The following is a 26,635-nucleotide window of genomic DNA, read 5'->3' as shown; positions in this document are numbered from 1 at the left end:
TAAATAAATAAATAAATAAATAAATAAATAAATAAATAAATAAATAAATAAATAAATAAATAAATAAATAAATAAATAAATAAATAAATAAGTAAATAAATACCAATGAAACATTTTTTTTTACACATTTTAATTGTCAAAGCAGCAAGTTTAAGAGGGAGAGGGTAAGGACAAAATTTATTTTTTTTGTTTTTTTTTTTTTTTTTCCCTTATCCATCAGAACCTTGTCAAGAGAGCAGGCTATAATCTGTAAGCTCCGCCCCCACTCTTCAAGCCGATCCGAACTGCTTTCTTGCTGTGTTGTCAAGGCAACAGCCGAAATCCTAGCATTGTTTCGCATTTAAGCGCACGTCCTCCACTTTTCCCTCCAGAGCAGTTCATTAACATAGCTTAATAATAAGATTCGGTATTTATCTTACATCTAGTATATTGTGCCAAGAAACCCGAAAATTATAATGCAATCTTTAACCCACTTGCGTAACCCCACCCCACCCCGCCCCGCCCCGCCCTAAACCTCCCTTACCTTACTTCAACCCACCCACTTGTACCTGAAGAAAGATTCCTGTGTGTGCTAATAACATCCCCTACATACAGTAAACTTTTTTTTTTCACGTCCGAGCCATTTCCTGTCGCACTGCATTCATTTAGAATAACATCAACAACTATGAGCAGTGTATAAATCTAAACATGTCAGCGTATAAAGTCTATAGCGTCCTACGTTCCTACTTCACAAACCTTTCTCTTCTGTACAAGGGCGCTCTTGGGAATGAAAGATAACGAATAGAAAAGCGGAATGTTTTGGTAAAATTGAGGATCGAGAGATCGACGAGATCGAAGCCTTAACGCGAGTCCGTCTTTTGGATAGCAACTGTACAGAGGAAGTACAGCGCAGGAAATAAAACCATCGGTGCTATCTCATATACAGTGAAACATCCCTGACGGTATGCATGCACGTCTACAATTGGAGTGTTTTTCAAGGAAAACCCAGTGCAAAAATGACGATGGTTTGTACATTGCGAGAGCATTGAATAATAATTGTAAATAAAAATTTTATGTATTGAAACTGCACAAGCGAATGACAAAAAAAAAAAAATGTTACCTAATCTTTTATTTCTAAAACATTTTTATTTAAAATTTCTCCAAAACACCCTTATTAAGCCTTTTCCTTAATAATAAACAAAAAATTAAGTGGAAAAAATACAGCGAAAAAGTATACCTAAGCAAATAGAAATATTTCGAATTTTCTTCCAGATATCTTGTATTTGATCCGATTATCAGATTATAATAAACCAAATATTAAATTATTCAAGTTATATGCTATTTCATATTTCATTTCAAGATTGAAATCAACTGGGGATCATTTTGCTCCGTTGTTTCCTGGTGGCTGGAGATCTCTGCATTTAAATTCATTCATTTAAATTCATTTATTTAAATTTGATATATTAAAGTATATATGCAGCCAATATTCGACAATGGAAGTGGTGCAATGTAGCTAAAAATGTTTTTATATATATATATATATATATATATATATATATATATATATATATATATATATATATATATATACTTTATAAATTTGACAGCTTTCAATTAATCGTTTTTTTTTTCCTTACAGTTAATTAATCTGTTTTCTTTTTTAATTGGATAAAATTAGTTACATTTAATGTTTTTACGAAACTGTAAAATCATATTACATTTTTTTAAGAAACGCTGTTTATTATAATTGAAAGCATTGTGTAATTGAATTGAGCTGATTTATCAAATGGAAACCTAAGGACATTTTTGCACTATAATGCAACCCAAGAAACATGGAATTATTTTAAAACACCTTAAAAAAAAGAAAATATTCTGGATTTTCCTGTTAAAACACAGCTCGCTTGTCACTGTGAGCGCTCGGAGCAGCATATAATCACACAACCTCTCGATCTTGTGGTTTATTTATTATAAATGCCTCGGATTATTCGAAATGCTAGAACTTAAAAAGCTTTTACGAATTAAATATACACTTTATAGACAAAAGTATTGGGACTCCTGATATGTTAATCTGCCTAAACTGTTATGACACAAGCTGGATGCAGTAGCTAGTTTTATGGAACAGGTTTAGGAGGCCCAAACCTGTTCCATAAAACAAGCTCCATGATGATATGATGTACATGGTTTGGAGTGGAAGATCTCAAATGGTCTGCTATAGAGCTCTGACCTCAACCCCGTTGAACACCTTTGGGATGAATTGGAACGCTGACTGCACCCCAGACCTCCTCACCTCACCTTCATCAGTCTTTCTTTACTAACACCCTTGTGTCTGAATGAGCACAAATCTCCACAAGCACACTCCAAAATCTAGAAGAACATCTTCCCAGAAGAGCAGAGGTTCTTATTACAGCAAACTCACGTGTCTACAAACTTTTGTCCATAAAGTGTATTTGCGCTAGTAATGATGCTGTTCCTGATTTTCTCGATTAGCTCACACAAACATGCTATCGTCATTTTTTAAACTTTTGGAGGTATTGGTTGAAATCAAACAAACCGAACAAAAAGCAAAACAAATTAAAAGTGCAACACGGCATTTAAAACAAAAATGTTTTTTTTTTTACTAAAAATGCGTCTCTACGTGTCTAGCTAAATGCATGCACAGAGTGTTTTTGTCAGGCAGGGCAAGCTATGAAAGAAGGATACCAAAAAAGAGGTTTTTCTAATAAATAGAAGTATATAAATGAAGCGTTTTTCTTTTCTTCCTTATATATATTTGTACAGTGAGCTTGATTATCTGGACAACAGGATATAATACATCTCTCACTGCCAAACGGCTCAGCAGCGATGCCACGAGCCCCGGAATGTTCTGTCGTGTGACGGTTACATCACTGTTACACCATCCGGCTGCCAGACGTCACAGAATGAGACAAAGGGTGCACTTGATTTCGTGCCCTGAAGAGTGCCCACATTGCCCCAGGTTGGAAGGGGGGGGGGAGTGGTTCTTGTCTGGCCTTTTTTTACCAGCTGCTATATATATATATATATATATATATATATATATATATATATATATATATATACAGGAGTGCAGAATTATTAGGCAAATGAGTATTTTGACCACATCATCCTCGTTATGCATGTTGTCTTACTCCAAGCTGTATAGGCTGGAAAGCCTACTACCAATTAAGCATATTAGGTGATGTGCATCTCTGTAATGAGAAGGGTGTGGTCTAATGACATCAACACCCTATATCAGGTGTGCATAATTATTAGGCAACTTCCTTTCCTTTGGCAAAATGGGTCAAAAGAAGGACTTGACAGGCTCAGAAAAGTCAAAAATAGTGAGATATATTGCAGAGGGATGCAGCAGTCTTAAAATAGCCAAGCTTCTGAGCGTGATCATCGAACAATCAAGCGTTTCATTCAAAATAGTCGACAGGGTCGCAAGAAGCGTGTGGAAAAACCAAGGCGCAAAATAACTGCCCGTGAACTGAGAAAAGTCAAGCGTGCAGCTGCCAAGATGCCACTTGCCACCAGTTTGGCCATATTTCAGAGCTGCAACATCACTGGGTGCCCAAAAGCACAAGGTGTGCAATACTCAGAGACATGGCCAAGGTAAGAAAGGCAGAAAGTCGACCACCACTGAACAAGACACACAAGCTGAAACGTCAAGACTGGGCCAAGAAATATCTCAAGACTGATTTTCTAAGGTTTTATGGACTGATGAAATGAGAGTGAGTCTTGATGGGCCAGATGGATGGGCCCGTGGCTGGATTGGTAAAGGGCAGAGAGCTCCAGTCCGACTCAGGCGCCAGCAAGGTGGAGGTGGAGTACTGGTTTGGGCTGGTATCATCAAAGATGAGCTTGTGGGGCCTTTTCGGGTTGAGGATGGAGTCAAGCTGAACTCCCAGTCCTACTGCCAGTTTCTGGAAGACACCTTCTTCAAGCAGTGGTACAGGAAGAAGTCTGCATCCTTCAAGAAAAACATGATTTTCATGCAGGACAATGCTCCATCACACACGTCCAAGTACTCCACAGCGTGGCTGGCAAGAAAGGGTATAAAAGAAGAAAATCTAATGATATGGCCTCCTTGTTCACCTGATCTGAACCCCATTGAGAACCTGTGGTCCATCATCAAATGTGCGATTTACAAGGAGGAAAACAGTACACCTCTCTGAACAGTGTCAGTGTCAATGTTGATGGTGAACAGATCAAAACACTGACAGAATCCATGGATGGCAGGCTTTTGAGTGTCCTTGCAAAGAAAGGTGGCTATATTGGTCACTGATTTGTTTTTGTTTGGTTTTGAATGTCAGAAATGTATATTTGTGAATGTTGAGATGTTATATTGGTTTCACTGGTAAAAATAAATAATTGAAATGGGTATGAATTTGTTTTTTGTTAAGTTGCCTAATAATTATGCACAGTAATAGTCACCTGCACACACAGATATCCCCCTAAAATAGCTAAAACTAAAACTACTTCCAAAAATATTCAGCTTTGATATTAATGAGTTTTTGTGTTCATTGAGAACATGGTTGTTGTTCAAATTAATCCTCAAATAAAATTAATCCTCAAAAATACAACTTGCCTAATAATTCTGCACTCCTGTATATATATATATATATATATATATATATATATATATATATATATATATATATATATATATATATATATATATAATAGGGATGTAACTAAATATCCAAATATAGGAAATGCAGTGTCCATGAGCACCTGGACTGGCACATGCTGAGACGAAACAAATCCATTACCCGCACACTTACATACTCGTATAACAAACTGAGATCAGCATTGGATCAGGACAGAAATGAAATGGAGGCGATTCACAATGCATTGACATCATCCTTAGTAACAGCCTGGTCAGGGTCACTGTGGTTAAAATTGGGCTCCGTTTCAGGAAATACAAGCAGTTCATTTTGTGTGGCGATACAAATAAACGTGTGACTTGTTTCGTCGCGAGTCTGGATAGTATAGAATCTGGTTGCATTATGAACTTAAGTGATGTAGCGCAGGTTGCGGAATTGCCACGCTTGCTGAAAAAATAAAAAAATAAAAAAAGCAATGAAGAGCACTAAAGCCCCTCAGGCTATACTTAGATTGGGATCAAATCCAAATCCAGATATACATATAGTGTTATTGTGTTACATCCCTAGTATGTATATATATATATATATATATATATATATATATATAATTTCTTGTTTTGAGTCTCATATCATTTCAGACGGTTCAGTCTGCACATTGCTAAAAACAATCCTAGGGAAAAAAGGACAAAGCTGATGGCAGTTAAATGTCTCCTTAATGAACTACAGTATAAGGAGAGCTGTTTACAGTGAACAGAGGCAAAATATTACTTTTTGTCTGTGGAAAGTGGAGGTTCTCAATCTATTATTGAGAAATGTGTGTATCTTCCAGGATTACTGTCTATCTTGTGTATCTTCCAGGATTACTGTCTGTTAAATCGTATCAATGGTCAGCATTCTGACTTGGTCCCTATTCAGGTCTATCAAACATAATATATGAAGGGCAGTGAGAGATTTGGTTCGAGTGTATTGTCCGTGTCACACATGTTAGGTTTCGACCCAAGATAACGATGCAGCATCGACGGCAGACTTCTGATATGGCCTTAAATTATAACATGCCTCGAACGCATGGAGGAAGGAATGTGTTTTGTAAAAAAATACAACCTGGTCACCGAGGAAGTGTTTCGCAGAAGCCACATCTTCTGATCTCTACTGCAATGTACTGATCAAGTCAAGTCAAGTCAAGTCAAGACCGGTTGCCCTCTTGAATCCCCTATATTACTTTATGATCAAGTCGTCATGTACAGATGTCTATATCTCTAAAAAGGTATTTCAAAAGTGAATTTTCTTTCTTTCTTTTTTTTTATATAGCATCTATTGTCTTCTAATTTCTATTTCTGTGTTAGTAGAAATCCTACATGCAAGAGTCAAAGGGAGTTAACATTTACAAGAAGGTGACGTCGCAGTAGCGTAAGCTGGCGTCATAACTGAGAGAAGCTGACTTTTTGGCACGGCTAAGAGGATGTTTAAGGTGTTAAAGGTACAGTCAGCGGATTTGGCAGAAATTAGCTGAAAATCCAAACCATTACAGCTCTTTGTACAGCCACACCCCTGCACAAGAAAAACATGATTTTCATGCAGGACAATGCTCCATCACACACGCCCAAGTACTCCACAGCGTGGCTGGCAAGAAAGGGTATAAAAGAAGAAAATCTAATGATATGGCCTCCTTGTTCACCTGATCTGAACCCCATTGAGAACCTGTGGTCCATCATCAAATGTGCGATTTACAAGGAGGAAAACAGTACACCTCTCTGAACAGTGTCAGTGTCAATGTTGATGGTGAACAGATCAAAACACTGACAGAATCCATGGATGGCAGGCTTTTGAGTGTCCTTGCAAAGAAAGGTGGCTATATTGGTCACTGATTTGTTTTTGTTTGGTTTTGAATGTCAGAAATGTATATTTGTGAATGTTGAGATGTTATATTGGTTTCACTGGTAAAAATAAATAATTGAAATGGGTATGAATTTGTTTTTTGTTAAGTTGCCTAATAATTATGCACAGTAATAGTCACCTGCACACACAGATATCCCCCTAAAATAGCTAAAACTAAAACTACTTCCAAAAATATTCAGCTTTGATATTAATGAGTTTTTTGTGTTCATTGAGAACATGGTTGTTGTTCAAATTAAATCCTCAAATAAAATTAATCCTCAAAAATACAACTTGCCTAATAATTCTGCACTCCTGTATATATATATATATATATATATATATATATATATATATATATATATATATATATATATATATATATATATATATAATAGGATGTAACTAAATATCCAAATATAGGAAATGCAGTGTCCATGAGCACCTGGACTGGCACATGCTGAGACGAAACAAATCCATTACCCGCACACTTACATACTCGTATAACAAACTGAGATCAGCATTGGATCAGGACAGAAATGAAATGGAGGCGATTCACAATGCATTGACATCATCCTTAGTAACAGCCTGGTCAGGGTCACTGTGGTTAAAATTGGGCTCCGTTTCAGGAAATACAAGCAGTTCATTTTGTGTGGCGATACAAATAAACGTGTGACTTGTTTCGTCGCGAGTCTGGATAGTATAGAATCTGGTTGCATTATGAACTTAAGTGATGTAGCGCAGGTTGCGGAATTGCCACGCTTGCTGAAAAAATAAAAAAATAAAAAAAGCAATGAAGAGCACTAAAGCCCCTCAGGCTATACTTAGATTGGGATCAAATCCAAATCCAGATATACATATAGTGTTATTGTGTTACATCCCTAGTATGTATATATATATATATATATATATATATATATATATAATTTCTTGTTTTGAGTCTCATATCATTTCAGACGGTTCAGTCTGCACATTGCTAAAAACAATCCTAGGGAAAAAAGGACAAAGCTGATGGCAGTTAAATGTCTCCTTAATGAACTACAGTATAAGGAGAGCTGTTTACAGTGAACAGAGGCAAAAATATTACTTTTTGTCTGTGGAAAGTGGAGGTTCTCAATCTATTATTGAGAAATGTGTGTATCTTCCAGGATTACTGTCTATCTTGTGTATCTTCCAGGATTACTGTCTGTTAAATCGTATCAATGGTCAGCATTCTGACTTGGTCCCTATTCAGGTCTATCAAACATAATATATGAAGGGCAGTGAGAGATTTGGTTCGAGTGTATTGTCCGTGTCACACATGTTAGGTTTCGACCCAAGATAACGATGCAGCATCGACGGCAGACTTCTGATATGGCCTTAAATTATAACATGCCTCGAACGCATGGAGGAAGGAATGTGTTTTGTAAAAAAATACAACCTGGTCACCGAGGAAGTGTTTCGCAGAAGCCACATCTTCTGATCTCTACTGCAATGTACTGATCAAGTCAAGTCAAGTCAAGTCAAGACCGGTTGCCCTCTTGAATCCCCCTATATTACTTTATGATCAAGTACGTCATGTACAGATGTCTATATCTCTAAAAAAAGGTATTTCAAAAAGTGAATTTTCTTTCTTTCTTTTTTTTTATATAGCATCTATTGTCTTCTAATTTCTATTTCTGTGTTAGTAGAAATCCTACATGCAAGAGTCAAAGGGAGTTAACATTTACAAGAAGGTGACGTCGCAGTAGCGTAAGCTGGCGTCATAACTGAGAGAAGCTGACTTTTTGGCACGGCTAAGAGGATGTTTAAGGTGTTAAAGGTACAGTCAGCGGATTTGGCAGAAATTAGCTGAAAATCCAAACCATTACAGCTCTTTTGTACAGCCACACCCCCTGCACAAGAAAAAATAATGCTAGAGAGGCAGAGCTTTGGGGATCAACCCGGAAATTCGATTGGTTGAATGTTAGATATTGGAGGTGGTCTACGTTATTAATGTTGCTCCTGGGATTTCTCTTTAGCAGCTGCTTGGTGGTTGGGTTGCCAAATATTCCATCTTGAAAAAAAGTTTACTTGCTGTAATGAATTTAAACCTACAAAGGCATGTCTGACATTTGAAAATGCACCCAGTTTGGATTTCCATCCACAATAAAACAGCATGTGGGAATCCTGTTCCCAACGTGGATCAAATCAGATAATGGAGTGTAGATTAGAAAAACATGACCTTTGCTTTTTCATGTAATCACTCCAAGTCCAAGATGGCTGTACCATCACGATGCAACTTCTTTCTGTAATATTCAAATGCATGTTTGAGTGCTTTGGTTAGTATATAAGCGTTTCTGTGATGCACAAGAAAGTTTTGTTCATAATGTTGAAATGTGAAAATAGCAGAAAGGTGTGTGAATAGTAGCATACACTTCTGGTTAGTAAAAAATAAAAAGGGCAAAATATTGCATTATTAATCGTCTTCACAACAAGGCATTGGTCAGACTTTGCTGTGCTACAGTTTCCTTATTTACTTGTGCTGCAGTGAACTATCTGGGGAAGAAGGTAGAAAAAGCGAAATTCACTTCTCTAGTCATCTTGTTAAGGTTAAATCGGGATAGCGATTACTGCGTTTGGTGTAAAAATTCAGTCTCGGTTCACAGCATTACTTATCAGTTATTTGGAGCTTAGAAGCAATGAATGGAACAATTTGGACTTTGATTATAAAAAAAAAAAAAAAACGGTTTGCAAGTTTAAACATGTTCAAAGGAATCAATGGAAAAAACATTTCCTGAATTGATGCTGCAACCAGTAAAAGCTGGATATATATATTTTTGTAACCAAATTTTTTTTAACCTTTTTTGCATTATTTTTACATTTTATTGTGGACATTTCAGGAAAACAAGCACTGTTCTGCATTTTCAAATTTACTCCTACAACAATTAGCAATTATTAAATCATTTCAAAACGGCCGCATCGTTATAAATTAATTATTATTATTTAAATCAGGACTAGATGTAGAATGGATCACAGAAACGATGTGAGTTAGACATTAGGGTTTGTTGTTTGGCTTCTTTCTGTTGATTGAGACGGAGGATGCCGCGTTACATTTTATGGAAAAAATGCGTCCAATGAAATTTTGTCTGCTGGATCACTGAAACACATCTTTACACTCGACATGTTGGCAAATGGAACGATTATCTGCCTCTAACTGAAGATATATTTTTCTCTCTATGTTTTTTTCCAAAATTTTCAAAAGTGTGACCTTCGAAAAAAAAAAAAAAACTGAGGTGTGGCTGCGGATGAGAACGAACCCCTATAAGTTGACGCATGTACATTTCAATATTCGATGTGATCATCACCGTAGCTTTGCTCCTTCAACCTGAAACCTAGTTTATTCACCACGAAAAACAGCCCCCCCCAATTCTTCTTCTTCTTTTTTTAATACATACACTATACACCCTGAAGTATTTTTCTCTAACTCTTAATTGTAATATATATATTTTTTTACGCAATATCCTGTATCATAAGATAATCAGTGATAATATTGAACGTTACTATAGATAGAGATTAAAAAGATTTGGTCCTCTGGACCCCAAAGGGGCCATGGGTGAGAGTTAGAGAGAGAGAGAGAGAGAAAGAGAGAGAGATAGAAAAAGAGAGAGGGATCAAAAGAGAGGAAAGGAAAGCGAGAGAAAGGTTAGCAACGATACTGCTTCTGTGGAACCTCTAATGAGCCATATACAAGAGCTCTGCAGAAAAAAGAGACAAAGAGAATACAGAGAGAATTCTTACATCCGTCCAAATGACGAAATGCTTCTTCTTATTCTTGTTCATTTTTTTTGTTTGTTTTTTTTTTTTTTTAACCCTCAGAGATTAAACCCTCATAAGTCCATAGAAGTAAAAGCCACGAGTGTTGCTCAAATCCTTGTGAAAATTGTGGCTTCTTCAGCATCAGCATCAATCCGAAATCTGTCTTTCAAACAGTGTTCCCTCTGTTTCTTTTTTTTCCAAGGAAAGTTTTTGTTGTTGTTCTGTTTGGCTTTCTCATTGCTGGCTTCAATCCTCTTGACACTGACGTTCCCTGTCACATTGTTCCCTAAACTTCTCATCGCCATGGTGTTGCACGCAAAGTCAAATCTGATATGTTTTTCCTTTAAAAAAAAAAAATCTTACTTATTTGTAAGCTGCATTTATTTGATTTTTTTTTTCTCTTCTTTTTTTTCCTTGTTGGTCACTTTTTTTTTTCAGGTTGGTTTTGCAGGCAAAGTTTTCCATCTGTTACAGATGTCAAGACTGTTCAAAACCTGCAAGAGAAAAACAGGATGTCAGGGTTGGACCCGGGAGAAAGAGAAAGGAGCATGGAGAAATGTCTCTACCTGACAGATTGATGTCTGAAATAGGGAAGCCTACATGTATCAGGGAACCTGGAGCTAGAAAATGATCAGATGGGGTCGGGATCCAGATGTCTTTACTTTACACCATACATATATATATATATATATATATATAATTTTATTATTTTTTTTTTCAAACAGCCCGAAGCCTCACTATTTGTTTCAAATTATTTATACCCAATCAACAAATCTATTCACATTATCAATGGAAGCAAATGCAAAAACAAAACTTCACAACGTATTTAAGGAGAGGCACTGTACGAACGAAAGTTTGTGGACACCTGACAAAACATTTGTGTGTGCTTTTGAAAATCCTATTCCACATTTAGTCCCCATTTGCTGTTATAATATCCTCCACTATTCTGGGAAGATGTTCCATCGGATTATGGATGGTCTCCTTTGGGAGATTTGATCTTATTAAGCCCCAAGGGTGTTATTAAAGTGTAAAAGTAATAGTCTGATGTAAAAGCACATGTTCATGGAGCTGGCTTTAGAGATGCATTGTCATGCTGGAACAGGTTTGGGTCTCCTACAGTAGTTCCAGTGGAAGGAAAATTGAATGCTGCACATCCAAAAACATTTTCAATTGTGTGCCTCCAACTTTGTGGATTGGGGAAGAACCACATATGGCTGAGAACGTCAGGTGACCCAATACTTTTATCCATATAGTGTATATCAAAGAACCTTTTATAAAACAAGGGTTTTTTAAGGGTTGTATGAAACAAGATAAAAAATTTTTTATGTAAATGTGTGTGTGTGTGTGTGTGTGTGTGTGTGTGTGTTTGTGTGTGTATATATATATATATATATATATATATATATATATATATATATATATATACACACACACACATTATATATAGATAAAGATATAAATAGACAGATAAAGTTTTTATGTGCTTTTTAAATCATTTATACATAATATCATTCAATATCATACCCACTATAATGAAAAGTAATGAGTTGTAAAGATTTTTTTTTTAAAGAAGTAACTGTCCAACTGTAGATATGTTCTCTAAAAATAATCACTTGTGGATGAAGTGATTCATTATCCTGAAATCTGATTCCTAATGACCTGTCAATCATTCTGTGCTCTCACACAACCAGTAAGTAAAAACGTTTTTTTACCCATGATTCAGTTCTTTTTTTCTTGACTCCACACTTAGTTAACATCTTGAGGTTATTCAACAGCAGTCTTACCTGTGCTGTCAGCTGTGAGTGTGTGTGAGTGTGTGTCCTGTGCGAGGGTCAGTAGGGGCGGCTGGCATCCTTTGGCCGTTTGAGCTGCACTTTCAAGCGCTTCATGCCGATCTGGAAGCCGTTCATGGCCTGGATAGCGGCCTGGGCACTGCCAGGGTTATCGAAGCTCACAAAGCCTATAAGGAACAAAACACATAGGGGATATTTGCAACATATTTATTTTAAACTGTTAATATCAAAATCTGCCATTAGAGTAAAATCTTTAATTTCCATGCTGCTGGCCAAAAAAAAGGGATAAATGAAGCAGTTTAGTTTTTAAATTAATATTTATAATTTAAAACTTGTATTATTTATTTATTTTTGCCAATTTTTTACCTTATTTAATAAAGGCAGCACTGAGTAGCAGGATTCCTTCAGTTCGATAATATTTATACAGGACTGATTGCATTGCATTGTTGCAAAGCAGCTTTACAGAAATCCGATTTCGGACCGCTGATGAGCAGCTGAGGGCAACCGAGGAAAGCAAAATACCCTTAAGAGCTCATAAAGAGAGACTGTAACAGTAATGGAGTAGGCTATTTTTTTTTTCAAGAATTATAAACGCTGGATTATAACTGAAAGGATTTGGGGTACCACAAGCGTGTTGGATATATCAGGGAATGGCAGGTAAAAAGTTCAATATGAGCATGAAGCAGGCGAGGGTTAGCAGTTAATAATGCTGGTTGGAAATCATAACAATAAAAAGCTAAAGCGGGGATGTTGATGGTAATGTACATATTTATTTAAAAAATTCTGGAGGCTTGAGCTGGAATTTGCAGTTTATGCAAAAGATATTTTCTAACACAAATATGCCTATATTACTTTATCACAACATCGTATATGTAGCATGATTCTATACACAATTAATAATTTTTGGTATAAACTCTACTAATCAAACACCACAAGTAAATAAAAAATGTCAATTGATTGAAAATGGTTAATCGTGATTAATCACAACTTAATCGGACAACGGATTTAATCGAATGTTCTAAATGTACCTTAAATTGATACTTTTCAAGTTTTTAATACTTCAATCAACAAGGACATGGACAAATATGGATGCTATGTATGTTTATGATTAGCGAAACCAATCTCAACTTAGAGCATGAAGACTAAGTATTCTTGTAAATGTTTAAAAGTAATAATGGTGTTTTAAATTTTGTAAATCATCATGACACCAATTTTGCTTTGTTTCCACACGGACTGTTTTAATTGCCGGTTGTGTGCACCATAGCGTTTTATTTTTGGTCTGGGGAACAGGGATTATAAGTCTCTGATCACATTACCACAGTAGATGGTTGCAAAGCTCTAATTAAGAATGTGAACAGCAGAAGAAGAAAAAGAAGAATCATGGTGGTTTTTGGTGCTCGATTTGAGACTTGGCGAATCAGTAAAACAAAAGTTTAGTGATTAAAAAAGAATTTTCGCTGGACAATTAAAAAAAAATCTAGGGTTATGAATATTAACGAATATATACTAGAAGTATCAATAATAAACATTCATTCCACACTTTTATTTTGGGGGACAGGTACTAAAGGTGCTTCTTCATCTTCTTCTTCTTCTTTTGTTACTTCTTTTTCTTTAACCCATATAATGGCCTGGTAAAAACACTGTGTTTTGGCAGACTGATTAGGAAGGGAACATGCTGACAAATTTGGCCAATGAATTGCTGCCAATGCGATGCTGCCAATAGGATGAACCCTAAGGTCAAAATTGTGCCCAATTGTGCCTACTATGCTGATGGTAATACCCTTTAAATCCTGGGTATAAATTATTTTAGTCAAATTGGATTACCGCCATCTTGGATTCTTTCTCCGTCTATGTCCAATTAACACCAAATTGGGTATGCATAATATTCACACCAACCTGGATGATTGATTAAAAAAATGTTGGTATTCCAAGCAGTTTGCCTGGAAAAACCAATGAGAACACATATCTATATCTCAGGCATCTTCCAGCCCATGACCTAAGGCTTTGCAAAAGCAAAAGCAACACTGTGGGTCGTAGCAGCATCGTTTGTTAATTTATACCCCCCCTACAGTCTTCCTAATTTTACCACTCATCAGGTCATTTACATTTACAGAGTTTGGCAGAGAAACTTTTCCAAAGCGACCTACCATTATCTATTTATAGAAGTGGGCAGGTTAAGGGTTCAGCCTTTCTCAAGTTCCCAGCAGTTTTTTAAACATATAATAATTTGTTACTGAAATTATATCACACAGTTTATCTCAATATTTCACAATGCCATATGGCTTCCTGCCGATGGTAGTTGGTTTTGTTTCATCGCTACCTAAACAGTGATGCAGCAGTAATTGAGTGCTTAATTCTATCCAGCGCTTTAACCTTTAATCTGTACCCTCTGCTCTAACAGATCTGCTTCACTCCTTTAATTCACCTTCTCTACTACTTCACTGTTAGACTTCTCATTAATATGACATGGAAAATTTCAAGTAAGTAAAGAAGCTCTTTTGTTTTGTGGAGCGAACAGCAAAAACCTGTCTGTTATCTCTCAAGTGTGTGATTTATTGATAAATATTGTTTTTTTTTTCTTTTTCTTTTATTAAGCATCGCTGCAACCGAGCCATCAATAACGATGCCCCTGTGTGGCATTGGTGGGACACTCAACTACTAGCTTCTTACATCAATCACAAACATGCTTCAACTTCACTGACTGTGTGTTGGATGTTTCCTTTCTAATAATTTCTTTTTCTAGGTTCAGCAAATGTAGTACTTTGGAAATAATTTTGCTTATTTGTTGGTTTTGGGTTTTTTTTGGCCAAACTTAGAACTATCTATCTATCTATCCATCCATCCATCCATCCATCCATCCATCCATCCATCCATCCATCCATCCATCCATCCATCCATTTTCAATAGAAAATAATAGATGCCATCATTCTATATACCTTCCAAAAAGAGACAAACATGAAAACGTATTTTATTTTCTTGACCATATTTTCAAGAGGCCACATTAGATTATGGCTATGGGTTAAAGCATGTCCAAAAAAGCCCCCCCAAAAAAACATTATCCGGCCTTCCTCCTATAGTTTCTCCTAATGTGCTCCCGTGCTGTGCCTCTGCTGCCTCTTTTCATCACAGCCAGAAAGTGATTAGCCCATGTAGTGAGGCTGTTTGGTAAGTCAATGAGCTCTAAACTCATATGAGAGCATCTGGGCAAGAAATAACGTCAAGACATGCTTTCTGATGTACAGCTATGTTGCACAAAGCTTAATAAACATGAAGAAAGAGAGAGAAGCCTTCATTAGCTTCATCGTCAGAGTGTGTGCAAGTGTGTATGTGTGTGTTTTTTGCAGCACAAAGCCCCAGACCACTCTGTCTCTCTCAAACATCTTCAGACACATAGCTTACTCGGAGCCCTGAGCTATTTCAGAAATACTTTTCCCAAAATTGGCACTTGCCAAAAAACGCCCCATTTCCCAAAAAGCTTCCTGATCGATGTGAAATCGCTCTTTATGAGCGCTCAGACAGATAGAGACAAAGCACCAGTCTTCTGTGAGCAGCTCATATACACTACAGAAACAAAATTATTAGGACACCTGACACTTTCAGCCATATGTTGTACTTCCTCAAAACTGTTAACAACAAACTCGAAAGCGCACAATTGCACTAGATGTCTTTGGATGATGTAGCGTTAAATTTCCTCTTCATTAAACTTGGGGACTTAAACCTCCATCATGACAATGCCTCTGTGAACAAAGCCAGCTCTATCAAAATATGCTTTACAAGGTTTAGAGAGAAGATCTTGTATGGCCTGCTGTGGAACTCTGATCTCAACCCCACCTTTGTGATGAATTGGAACGCTGACAGCACCCCAGTACACCTCACCCAACATCAGCAACTGATTTAGTTTCGAACCCAAAACCACCTGGTTGTGATCGTGAAAGGGGCAGTATCCCACTCTTGTACTGTCTAATTAGTTATTTTATCACCTCAGTGCTGCTCTCTTACACCTTGCGTTGCCAGATTAAGTGAGATTCCACACAGCTAGGCTATTTTTACTTACACTGAACAAATTTCTATACAGTAATCCCCCGTTTTACCGCGGTTCGAATCTCGTGCCTCCGGTTTATCGCGGAATTGCATTTGCCACATAACTAAATCATTTGTCTGATAGCACGATCTGTCTGATAGGCCGAAAAGCTTATAAGGGAAATGTTTTTATGGAGTTGAAATAATGAAATTTATTATAAAAATATAATGATTAACTATAAAATAAACTAAAATGTTAATACAGTACAGTACTGTATACATAAAATAGCATTTTTGGGGTGGCGTTAGTTTATTGCGTTTTTTTCCTAAAATCTATGCATTCAATCTGGCAACCAAATACTATTAGGATCACTCACCTTATTTAATGACTTTGTATTTGTGTGTGCGTGTGTGCGTGCGTGCGTGCGTGCGTGCGTGCGTGCGTGCGTGCGTGTGTGTGTGTGTGTGTTTGAGTTGAATCTCACCAAAACACTTGCTCTGGTTAGTAGCTCGGTCCATAAATACTTTGGAGGAGATGACAGAGCCAAAAGGCAGAAACATCTGCATCAGTTCATTATCGCCAAACTCCTGTGGCAGGTGGTAGATGAAGAGATTGCAGCCCTCTGGGCCTGGAACACACACACACACACACACACACACACACACACACACACATATTACATTACAGCAATAATAGTAATATGGATTACTATTAGTTTTAGTAGAAGTAGCATGACTAAAGTTGTAATATGAACAGTAATATTAGTAAAGGCAGTAGTGATCGGAATATTTGTATGAGTAATAATAGTAATATGAACAGCAATAGTAATAATGAACATGATGCAATATTAATTAAGGTGGTAGTAATATTAGAATTATTAGTATTAGCAGTAGAAAGAGTATTAACATGAACACTAGTATTAGAAGTATTATTATAAGTAGTACTAAAATAAAGAATGGTATCATTCAAAGTAGTAATAATAAAGTATGTACAGCAATATCATTATTATTATTGTAATTAGTAGTAGTAATATAAACAGCAATAGTAGTAGTTGCAGAAGTAATAATTGAACAAAAGTATTTTTGGTATTATTTGAAGTAGTTGTAGTTGTAATGTAAATATTATTAATAGTCCCATAGTAGTAATAGTAGTAATATGGATATTGGTAATATTGGTAGTAGAAGTAATAATCTGAATTTTAGTATTAGCAGTAGCAGTAGTAGTAGAGTAATATAAATATTAGTAGTATTAGTTTTAGTACATACAGTAATAATCTTTAGTAGGGCTTTTAGTAGTACCACTACTTTTATTATTATTAGTAGTAGTAGTAGAAATAGTAATATGAATATTATTAGTAGTATTAGTGGTAGAAGTAATAATCTTTGAGTGCTTTTAGTAGTAGTACTAATTGAAGTAGTAGCAGTTATATTAATATTATTAGTCGAAATACTGATATTAATATTAGTAGTAGTATTATTAATTTCAGAAACAATCAAAATATTATTAGTAGTACTACTAGCAGTAATATAAATATTATTGTTAATATAATAATTACTATTAGTGGTAGTAGCAGTAATATGAGATATTATTAGTAGTATTACTGGTAGAAGTAACAATCTTTAGTAGTGCTTTTCATAGTAGTACCAAATTAAGTAGTAGCAGTAATACGAATATTAGTAGTAGCAGTAGTATTATTAATATTAGTAGTATTATTATTAATTTAAGAAATAATAACAAAATATTAGTTGTACTACTAGCAGTAATATAAATATAATTATTATAATAATTATTATTAGTAATAGTAGTAGTAGCAGTAATATTATTATTATTAGTATTACTAGTAGAAGTATGAATATTAATATTATTAGTAGTAATAGTATTAGTAGTATGAATATTAGTAGCAGCTGTAGTAGTAACATGAAGAGTAGTATTAATAGTAATCATCTTCTCACCTTCTCTCTGCTGTTGCTGCTGAATAACCTGAGGCGGCTGTGGCAGTGTCTGACCTATAGGTGTCAGTGTGGTGGTGGGGTAAATGGCTACACACGGTCAGGATAAAGGGGACAGAGGGAGGAGAAACAGAATGACATGAAAGCAGACTGACCTTTATATTCTAATGAGAGATTGACAGACTCACAATACAGCACATTAATCATATTTCAACCTGAGAGCAGATGACAGATTGTTCAGGAGCACAGTGATAGCTCTAATTTACTGGCAGGTATTATTATTCCACACAAAGACATCATTTCCTTTCATGTGGCATCACAGAGACAGATATGCAACCTAACATTTTAATCAAGGCACACACACACACACACACACACACACACACACACCTCACCTTCAGACTTTAGCATTTAATTGAATTAAAAAAATTGCATGATTTTCGATCCATCTATCTATCCATCCACAACTCTTTTACTGATACACATCATACTGCCTACCCCTTCATTTATCCATCTGTATCTGTCCACCTGTCCACCTGTCCATCCATCCATCCATCTATCCATCTATCTATCTATCTATCTATCTATCTATCTATCTATCTATCTATCTATCTATCTATCTATCTATCTATCTATCTATCTATTTTTATTTAGAAATGGCACCAATGACACCAGCAAAAGATGCTTAATCATAGATTATTAAAAAATGAAAACCTGTAATAACATCCTGTAATAAATATTAATAAAGTATGGATCCATCCATACATCCATCCATCCATCTAGAGTCTGTCCATCCATCCACTTACCAATTTACCTCGATAAATTTTAATAGAATATTGAAATTTAAAAGACAGTGTGTGTGTGTGTGTGTGTGTGTGTGTGTGTGTGTGTGTGTGTGTGTGTGTGTGTGTGTTTATACCTGTGTACTGCTGGACCCCAGTAAAGGCCTGCTGCAACGTGTCGGCGGCAGTGGGGCTCTGGGTGGAGTATGGTGGCAGGCCATTGGCATAGACCGCCTCCACCGGATGACCATTGGGCTGCGGTGGGATGCCAGTGAATCCGTTAACAATGGGTGTCACTATGCTGGGTACGGCCGAGGATGCCAGGTTAGCAGGGGGAGAGCTAAGTCCTACAGAGAGGAACAGAAAGACAGACACTAACATCACGATGGTTGGGAAACAGCCGACCGGTTTTTAATCCACGTGTCAGAACCAGTATAAAAACCTACATAATTTTATTTTACAGGTATTCATTGGAACAAAGTTTTTTAACCGAAAAATTGTGAGGAAGGACATAAAAGAGTATGTCACACACACACACACACACACACACACACACACACACACACACACACACACAGTCACAGACAATGTTGAACAAGATGGCTGCTAGTTTTCTAAATATCCTTGCCATAAGACCTGATTTGAAATTGGTGACTGTAAAAGATGTGGTCTGTATAGAGATCAGTTTGATTAAGTACGTGCATGTGCATTGATTTGCCCTGAAAGTAGACACAAACCATGCTAACAAAATGCTATAGTGAAAAATAGAATGGATAAATACGAATGGGCCGGCCCCCCCTCCACACACACACACACACACACACAATCCATCCAACACCCCCGCCCCCAACACACACACACACACACACACACACACACACACACACACACACACACACATACACACACGCACAATGGAAGGCAGTGGCAACAGAGGAATTGTCTCCTGCAGAACTCTGAAATGATGAAATGGTGATGCAATTTTCAGGGCAGCAGCACAATGTCACACTACTGAGTGAGGGGTAGAGACAGAGGGAAGAGAGAGAGAGAGAGAGAGAGAGAGAGAGAGAGAGAGAGAGAGAGAGAGTGTTCATGAGACAGACAGATAGAAAGAGCGAGAAAGAGAGAATGAAAATGAGAGTGAAAAAGAGTGAGGGAGACAGAGCATGAGAATTATAGAGTCAGATATGAAGCATAGGAAAGATAGACAGAATGAGAAAGAGAGTGACAGGCATGAGAAAGACAGAGAGTAAAAGGGAAATTGTCACAGATAGACAGACAAACAGGCAGGCAGGCAGGCAGGCAGGCAGGCAGGCAGACAGACAGACAGACAGACAGACAGACAGACAGACAGACAGACAGACAGATAGATAGATAGATAGATAGATAGATAGATAGATAGATAGATAGATAGAAAAATAATTATAATACTTTTTTTCTAGAATGTCATACAGAATTATCACACATTGCTATCTACTACCAATATACTGCATTCTGAACCGTCTATCTATCTATCTATCTATCTATCTATCTATCTATCTATCTATCTATCTATCTATCTATCTATCTATCTATCTATCTATCCATCCATCCATCCATCCATCCATCCATCCATCCATCCATCCATCCATCCATCCATCCATCCATCCAGTATACAGCGAATATGCAGCTTTTTATACATTTATATTTCAAAACCAATTCAAATTGTACTCAGGTTATAATACCTTTATTAAATAATGTATTCATTATACACTAAACACACAAACACATAATCTTCCATAGAAACTATTATAAACCCCCACACACACACACACACACACACACACACACACACACACACACACACACACACAAACACACTACAAGAACACACAGACTGTACATTGAAGGCAGCAGATGGTCTACAAACACAACAGTGATGCTGACGCCTTTAGGACGTGGAAATACTGAACTGTTTGTTTCCATTTCAGAATCAAATGAAAAGCTGCATTATCACTTGCATCTGCCTGCAGTGGGCTGTTTATTCCTGTCAAAGCACAGAGATTACAACTGAATATGACGATCATGCTCCTGGTCAAGTGCAAAAAAGCGTCTGCTAGCGTATTTCTTTGAGTGTTCGGCTGAAAAATGAAAAAAGAATAAATGTTGAAGTTTATGACTCTGATATTTTTTATTAATTAATTTATTTTCTGAGAAAAAAAGTGAAGTATATAAAAATTCAACCCAAAAGAGTTTAAGAACAAAAATCATACAGACTCAAGTGGAAAGATCAGGAAAGTTTTAAGTTCATGATGTTCTACCAAAAATAGATTATCCGATTCTTTTTTGTTCAGTCATCAGTCTTTTAAAAAAAACAAAAAACCAAACTGAGCATTGTCCTCCAAAAAAATGAAAGTGTACTAGAAAGAACGACATAATCTTTCGGGAACAAGTTGATGACGGAGTGAAGTCACGTAGAGCAAAATGCACCGCAGCACTGTGGTTAAGTGTTCGGCAATCTGGAACAAGGCACTTATGTCTTCTTTGGCAGCGGAGAAAACAGCTAAAGTTGGGGAGGGAAGGAGGGAGGGGGAGACAGAGCGAGAGAGGGAGGGAGGGCTCGGAGATGGAAATGATTCCCACTGTGTCATTGCTGAAATTCGGAATGCACTGATGTGCAAAAGAGAGTTTTGTGAAAGTCACAGCCTCACACAATTACCTCCCTCGAGTAGTACCGAAGAACTGAAGAACACTGGCTATTGCTCTTCACCTCCTCTTGACCTCTTTTAAAACGAGCAGAAATGCCATTTTTTTGTGCCACAGCTTGGAAAAAAAGCATCTGTCTGAAAAGCGGTCTTATTTGTGTTTTCAGCTTGATGTCATTTGCACAATCATCAATGCGATTGATTTCTCGCTTGCACGTCTGCGTCTGAGGAGGCTGTCTGAAAACGATAAGAAGAATCTCGGCTAAGCTTTGTTTATCGAGGTGGTCACGTCCGATTTACAATGGACGATTCAGGAAGCTCGGACGAACTTTGAAAGTTTAGCAAATGACTTTAAAGGAAAGAAAAAACAAAGACGAAGACAATTTTTTTGGAGAGCTCTAAAGAAAACGATCGAATGGCTCGGCTATGGTTATGCACTTGTGCTTGATGTGCAACAGGGGCTTCAATTTAAGTGCTGCAGTTGACCTTTAAAAAAAAAAGAAATCCTGGTGATGTGGTTGAAATGTGAAGGATGAAGAACAAAGCTGTTTGTTTGGTATTCGGTTTAAAATCTGTGAAATCGGTTCGGTTTTTCGGTCAATCTAAAAAAATATTGCTTCATTTTCTGCATTTATAACATTTCTATTTAATGATAAATGATGATCGGATCATTTCTTTTTGTTAGAATGAACATTGAAGATTGGACATTGTCCCGAAGCAGCTTAGCAGACTTAAATACAATAATAAATAATACATAAATAAGTTCCTATACTGTACATTAATTCATAAGGAGATTAAGGTGACAGTGGGAAGGAAAAACTCCCTGAGATGGTATGAAGTAACCAGATTCAAAAGGGGGGACCCATCCTCATCTGGTGGACACCAAATGTCCATCAATTATACTGTAGTTCCATCATTGTTGAGGTTATCAACTGTTCAGTGATGGATATTCGAATGCAAGACTGTTCATGAGTATTGTAACCCCTAAACCATTGTAGCAAACTGTTTTTATTAATTCCAATCCAAATCAATCCTCATGCTCCTCGAGTTTAACCCTCCACGGTAACCTCATGAATCTTTATGCTGTTCATAGTAAGAGGTATGCAAATTCAAGCACAGTCTATGTATACGTTCTAGTAAAGAATACCCAAAAGGCCATTTGTAGAAAATAGAGTATAAGCAAAGTATAAAACAAAATCGCTATCTACACTACAGTAGGTATATTCTTACTTCCAGGTAAAAACTTAAGTCAAAGTTTCTTCCTCATGTTGTGGGAGAAATTTTCTCTTTGCTAATGTCATCTCATAATTCTATTCATTTAATTTCAATCACAAATTTACAGATTTTTTATGAACATGCTTTCGACTCTGTTCGTTGTTTAAAACGCTATACAAACGCTATATAAACAATTCAATGATTTACAAAATAATCCGTTTTTTTGTTTATGCTATTGTTTTTTTTCTCACCCCTCATTGTGGTCAACTTCCCTCATATTGTTTCCATAATAACAGTATCTGTTCCTGGTTTTGACCTTCAGTGACCTTCAAAAGTCATCCTACTACGGTCATGTTTTGCTTGTTATACCCTCCTAAATACTGATTATGCATTTTCCTGGCCACGACCTGCTGTGATTTGCATCTCTTCGTCTACGTTACTATGACGATGGTCCGACTTGGAGCACGTAATTAACTTCTCCTAATACAAAAGTTTTTTTCTTCAACATTTAGCATAATTTGACCAAATGCTACTTATTGTATTCTAACATGGTCTGACTACTCGATTCTGATTGGCTGGTAATTCCAGTCAGTTTGATCAACCTTCTATATAAATGTAAACTGCACTGTAACCATAGCAACATACATTTACAATTGCAACGAAGCATGCAAAGTTGTCAACATTGACATTACTTATACAAAATGGATGATTATTGAGTGGCATAGAACTGATATGATGATGATAACAATTTTGATAAAAGGGCCGAGACAAGAGATGGAGAAAAAAATAAAAAGTGGCACAAGCAGTTAACACTTAGTTCATACACACACTCATATCTCTCCCTCTTTCTTCCTATAAGATCACAACCATCATCTGAGAACACCAGATCCTGAACACCATTGCAGCCTCCAAATATGTCTGTTATGAACTCTAATCTCCAAACCACACACACTCCATCTAGATGTACATTTAGGGCATTTGCCTTTATCCAGGGTGACTCATATTTATCCCAGTCATACAGCTGAGCGGGGTTATGGAGTTATGGGCCTTGTTCATGGGCCCAGGAGCAGTAGCTTGGCATGGCTGGTATTTGAACTGAGAACCTTCAGATCCAAAGTCTAATGCATTATGCAAAATCAGGGACAGATACTGTTACAGAAACAATATGAGGTACAGGCGACCATAAGGAAGAGAGAAAAACAATAACAGACAAAAAACAGGTCCAAGGAACAAACAATTTTAATTGAATTCAGCTCCATTTTGTTTGCATAGCATTTTCAACAATGGGCAATGTTACAAAGCATCTGCATAAAAATCTATACATTCAGGATAGAAATAAAATGAAATGAATAGAATTTACAGATGACAAGGGCAAGGAGAAACCTTCTACCTTCTCCGAGCTACTGACTGAGCACAGGGGTTAGGAACGACAGATCCTCATAACAATTGTGGCATCCAAATATGGCAGCCTCAAACTCCAACTCCCAAACCACACACACACACACACACACACACACACACACACACACACACACACACACACACACACACACACATGACTGCTCTGCATCTCCAATCTACTGACTGAGCACAGGTGTGCTCAATTAAACACACACACACACACACACACACACACACACACACACACACACACACACACACCTACCTACTGTGACCTACTCCATCGATTTGCCAAGCTTTACAGTGATTGATTGTTGCAGACTTGTTTTTTCACTGTTTTCTGTACCTGAATTGCTCCTTCGCTTCTGTTTGCACACCGCGATACCTTTGCCTGGTTCTGACAATGTTTTTCCCTATCGTTTTTGGATTTGATTGTTTGGAATAATAAAATCTGTTTCTTACTGCATTGCATCTGTATCATGAAACTTTACACATCTCTTTAACTCTGTGTGTAATTTCCAGCCTGCAGAATTTCAAATCAGGCATTTATTCTGTTACTGTTGCACAAATTACATCCTTCTACCTCATGTTGCCTTTTTTAACTTCACATTTCCACCTTATACTGTATTATTTGTACAATTTATACTCCTATAACATGATTATTGTATATACATATGTATATTATATACACACCAATCAGGTATAACATAATGGCCATCGATCAGACATAACATTATGAAAAACCTAATATTGTGTTGTTCCCCCTTTTATCCTGACCCATGCTGTTGAGCATTAAAGCAGTATCTTCTTTAGCAATTTGAGCTACAGTAGCTCATCTGTTGTCATAAACCTGTCGCCGTTAAAACAGTAGCCTACCAAGAAAGTCATTGTTCACTGTCTTCCTCCTTCCTTTCACAACTACTGTATTTCTCTCTGGAGTTTTTTCTCCAGATGCCGTGCAGCTCAGAACACAGGTGAGGTGCGTTTTTTTTTATTTCCGTTCGGAAATTTAATTGGTCTAATGTTATGTCGCTCAGTTTTTTGGCTTGAAGTTTGTAAAACCAGGAAAAAAACCAGGGAAAATTCATAAATAAGCCGCTTCTTTGTTTAAGCCGCGGGGTTCAAAACGTAAGAAAAAAGTAGCGGCTTATAGTCTGAAAAATACAGTAGTCACCTTTTTTGTCTAACAAGTATAACTTTTCTTTAACTACACTTTCTACTTTCTATTTTTATAAAATCTTTTCCTTTCCCTAGCTCTCCTCGAGCATGTCCAGGCTACCAACCAGGCAGAGTGAAAGCAAAACTGGGCTCCCTCGATTCTTTTTCGCTCATTCTCCATGTACACTCTTGATAGAAAACTGCTAACTGCCTTTGTTCACATACATCAGCTCAGGAGTGCATGATTGACATGGGACAGAGTATTGACCTCCCACCCACCAAGAGATCACAGCCAACTTGTTCTTTTAAATCCATTCTCCATTATCTGCCGAAATGTGATATACATTCTCACCATTTTCCTCTTTATTTTGAACTGTCTGAAACCCGTAATGGTTCGCTTATAAATACATCATAATCCGAGCTTGTGTAATCGTGTTTTTTCCATTGTGTTTGTGTTCTGTATGAAAAGCAATTAACCATTATATCACGTTGCATTCCGAAAGCAACCTGGCACCCGATAGCACCGAAGGACAGCGTGACTTCACATGTATTGATGACGCAGCACAGTTTGTATTGGAAATGCGCCCCGCGGTAACTCCTTTTCCTGTCTTTTAACGGAATACGTTACTGAATACATTTTCCGAGTGTATTCAGCGTTCAGCCATCGATAACCTTTTTTCAAAGGGGTTTTAGCACAACCCTGCCTCCATCACAAGACAGCAGCGTGATCCTTTACAGAGTTATTCATGCTGACACTGATTGATACTGCTGAGCCTGCACTAAACAAAGTGTACTTACTGTAGGTCTACTAAACACACAGTGAGCGCTCCATATGTGTGTGTGTGTGTGTGTGTGTGTGTGTGTGTGTGTGTGAAAGAGAGAATATGCTAATGAGTGACAAGCCTACATAATCATCAGGATTTAAACATTGTGTGTTCAGATCGAGCACCTCCGAATAAAGCTGACTTACTCGATCACACCTAGGTTCAAGCTATTTCCGTTTTCAAAGCTCGGCAGAATTTTAGAAAGCATAGCACAGCTCATACTGATTAAATGCTGATAGCAGGACATTTCTAAATTTCACTCTTATTTGAGTGGGATTGTCTTGGAAATCCTTCTTTCAGGAAACACTTCTATTTTTGGGAAAGTATTATGAATGTATACACTTGTTTCCAAAATGATCCCTGACAAGTTTTTTTTTAAATGTTTGAATAGACCAAGTCATTACAAAACAAACTATTGAAATAAAGTTCGCCTTAAATCACTTGTAAATGGTTGTGAAGAGACCCATTTATTTTTCAACTTCTGTTTTTTTAATTATATAAAAAAAAAAAAAGAGGTATATGTTGCGAATATGACAGGCGTTATTATAGTATCCAGGACTCATAAAAAAAAAC

At 36.8% G+C, this 26,635-nt stretch overlaps 1 protein-coding gene across 1 annotated transcript in view; it reads right to left on the bottom strand.

Annotated features, from left to right (window-relative positions):
• Positions 1–10,648: 10,648 nt before the first annotated feature.
• The window catches only part of LOC124403159 (CUGBP Elav-like family member 5), a 199,840-nt gene continuing 183,853 nt past the window's right edge, over positions 10,649–26,635 (bottom strand). Inside the window, exons 8-12 of the mRNA XM_046876776.1 lie at positions 18,918–19,127; positions 18,002–18,088; positions 16,534–16,677; positions 12,020–12,195; positions 10,649–10,729 (exon numbers count right to left, since the gene is read on the bottom strand). Coding sequence (XP_046732732.1) covers positions 12,068–12,195; positions 16,534–16,677; positions 18,002–18,088; positions 18,918–19,127 — 569 coding nt within the window. The 3' untranslated portion in view covers positions 10,649–10,729; positions 12,020–12,067. The remainder of the gene's footprint in view (positions 10,730–12,019; positions 12,196–16,533; positions 16,678–18,001; positions 18,089–18,917; positions 19,128–26,635) is intronic.

This window comes from Silurus meridionalis, chromosome 20, assembly GCF_014805685.1.
Source record: "Silurus meridionalis isolate SWU-2019-XX chromosome 20, ASM1480568v1, whole genome shotgun sequence".
Taxonomy (NCBI): Eukaryota; Metazoa; Chordata; class Actinopteri; order Siluriformes; family Siluridae; genus Silurus; species Silurus meridionalis.
The sequence above is the reverse complement of the archived record's forward strand: the minus strand, read 5'-3'. Positions and strand labels throughout refer to the sequence as shown.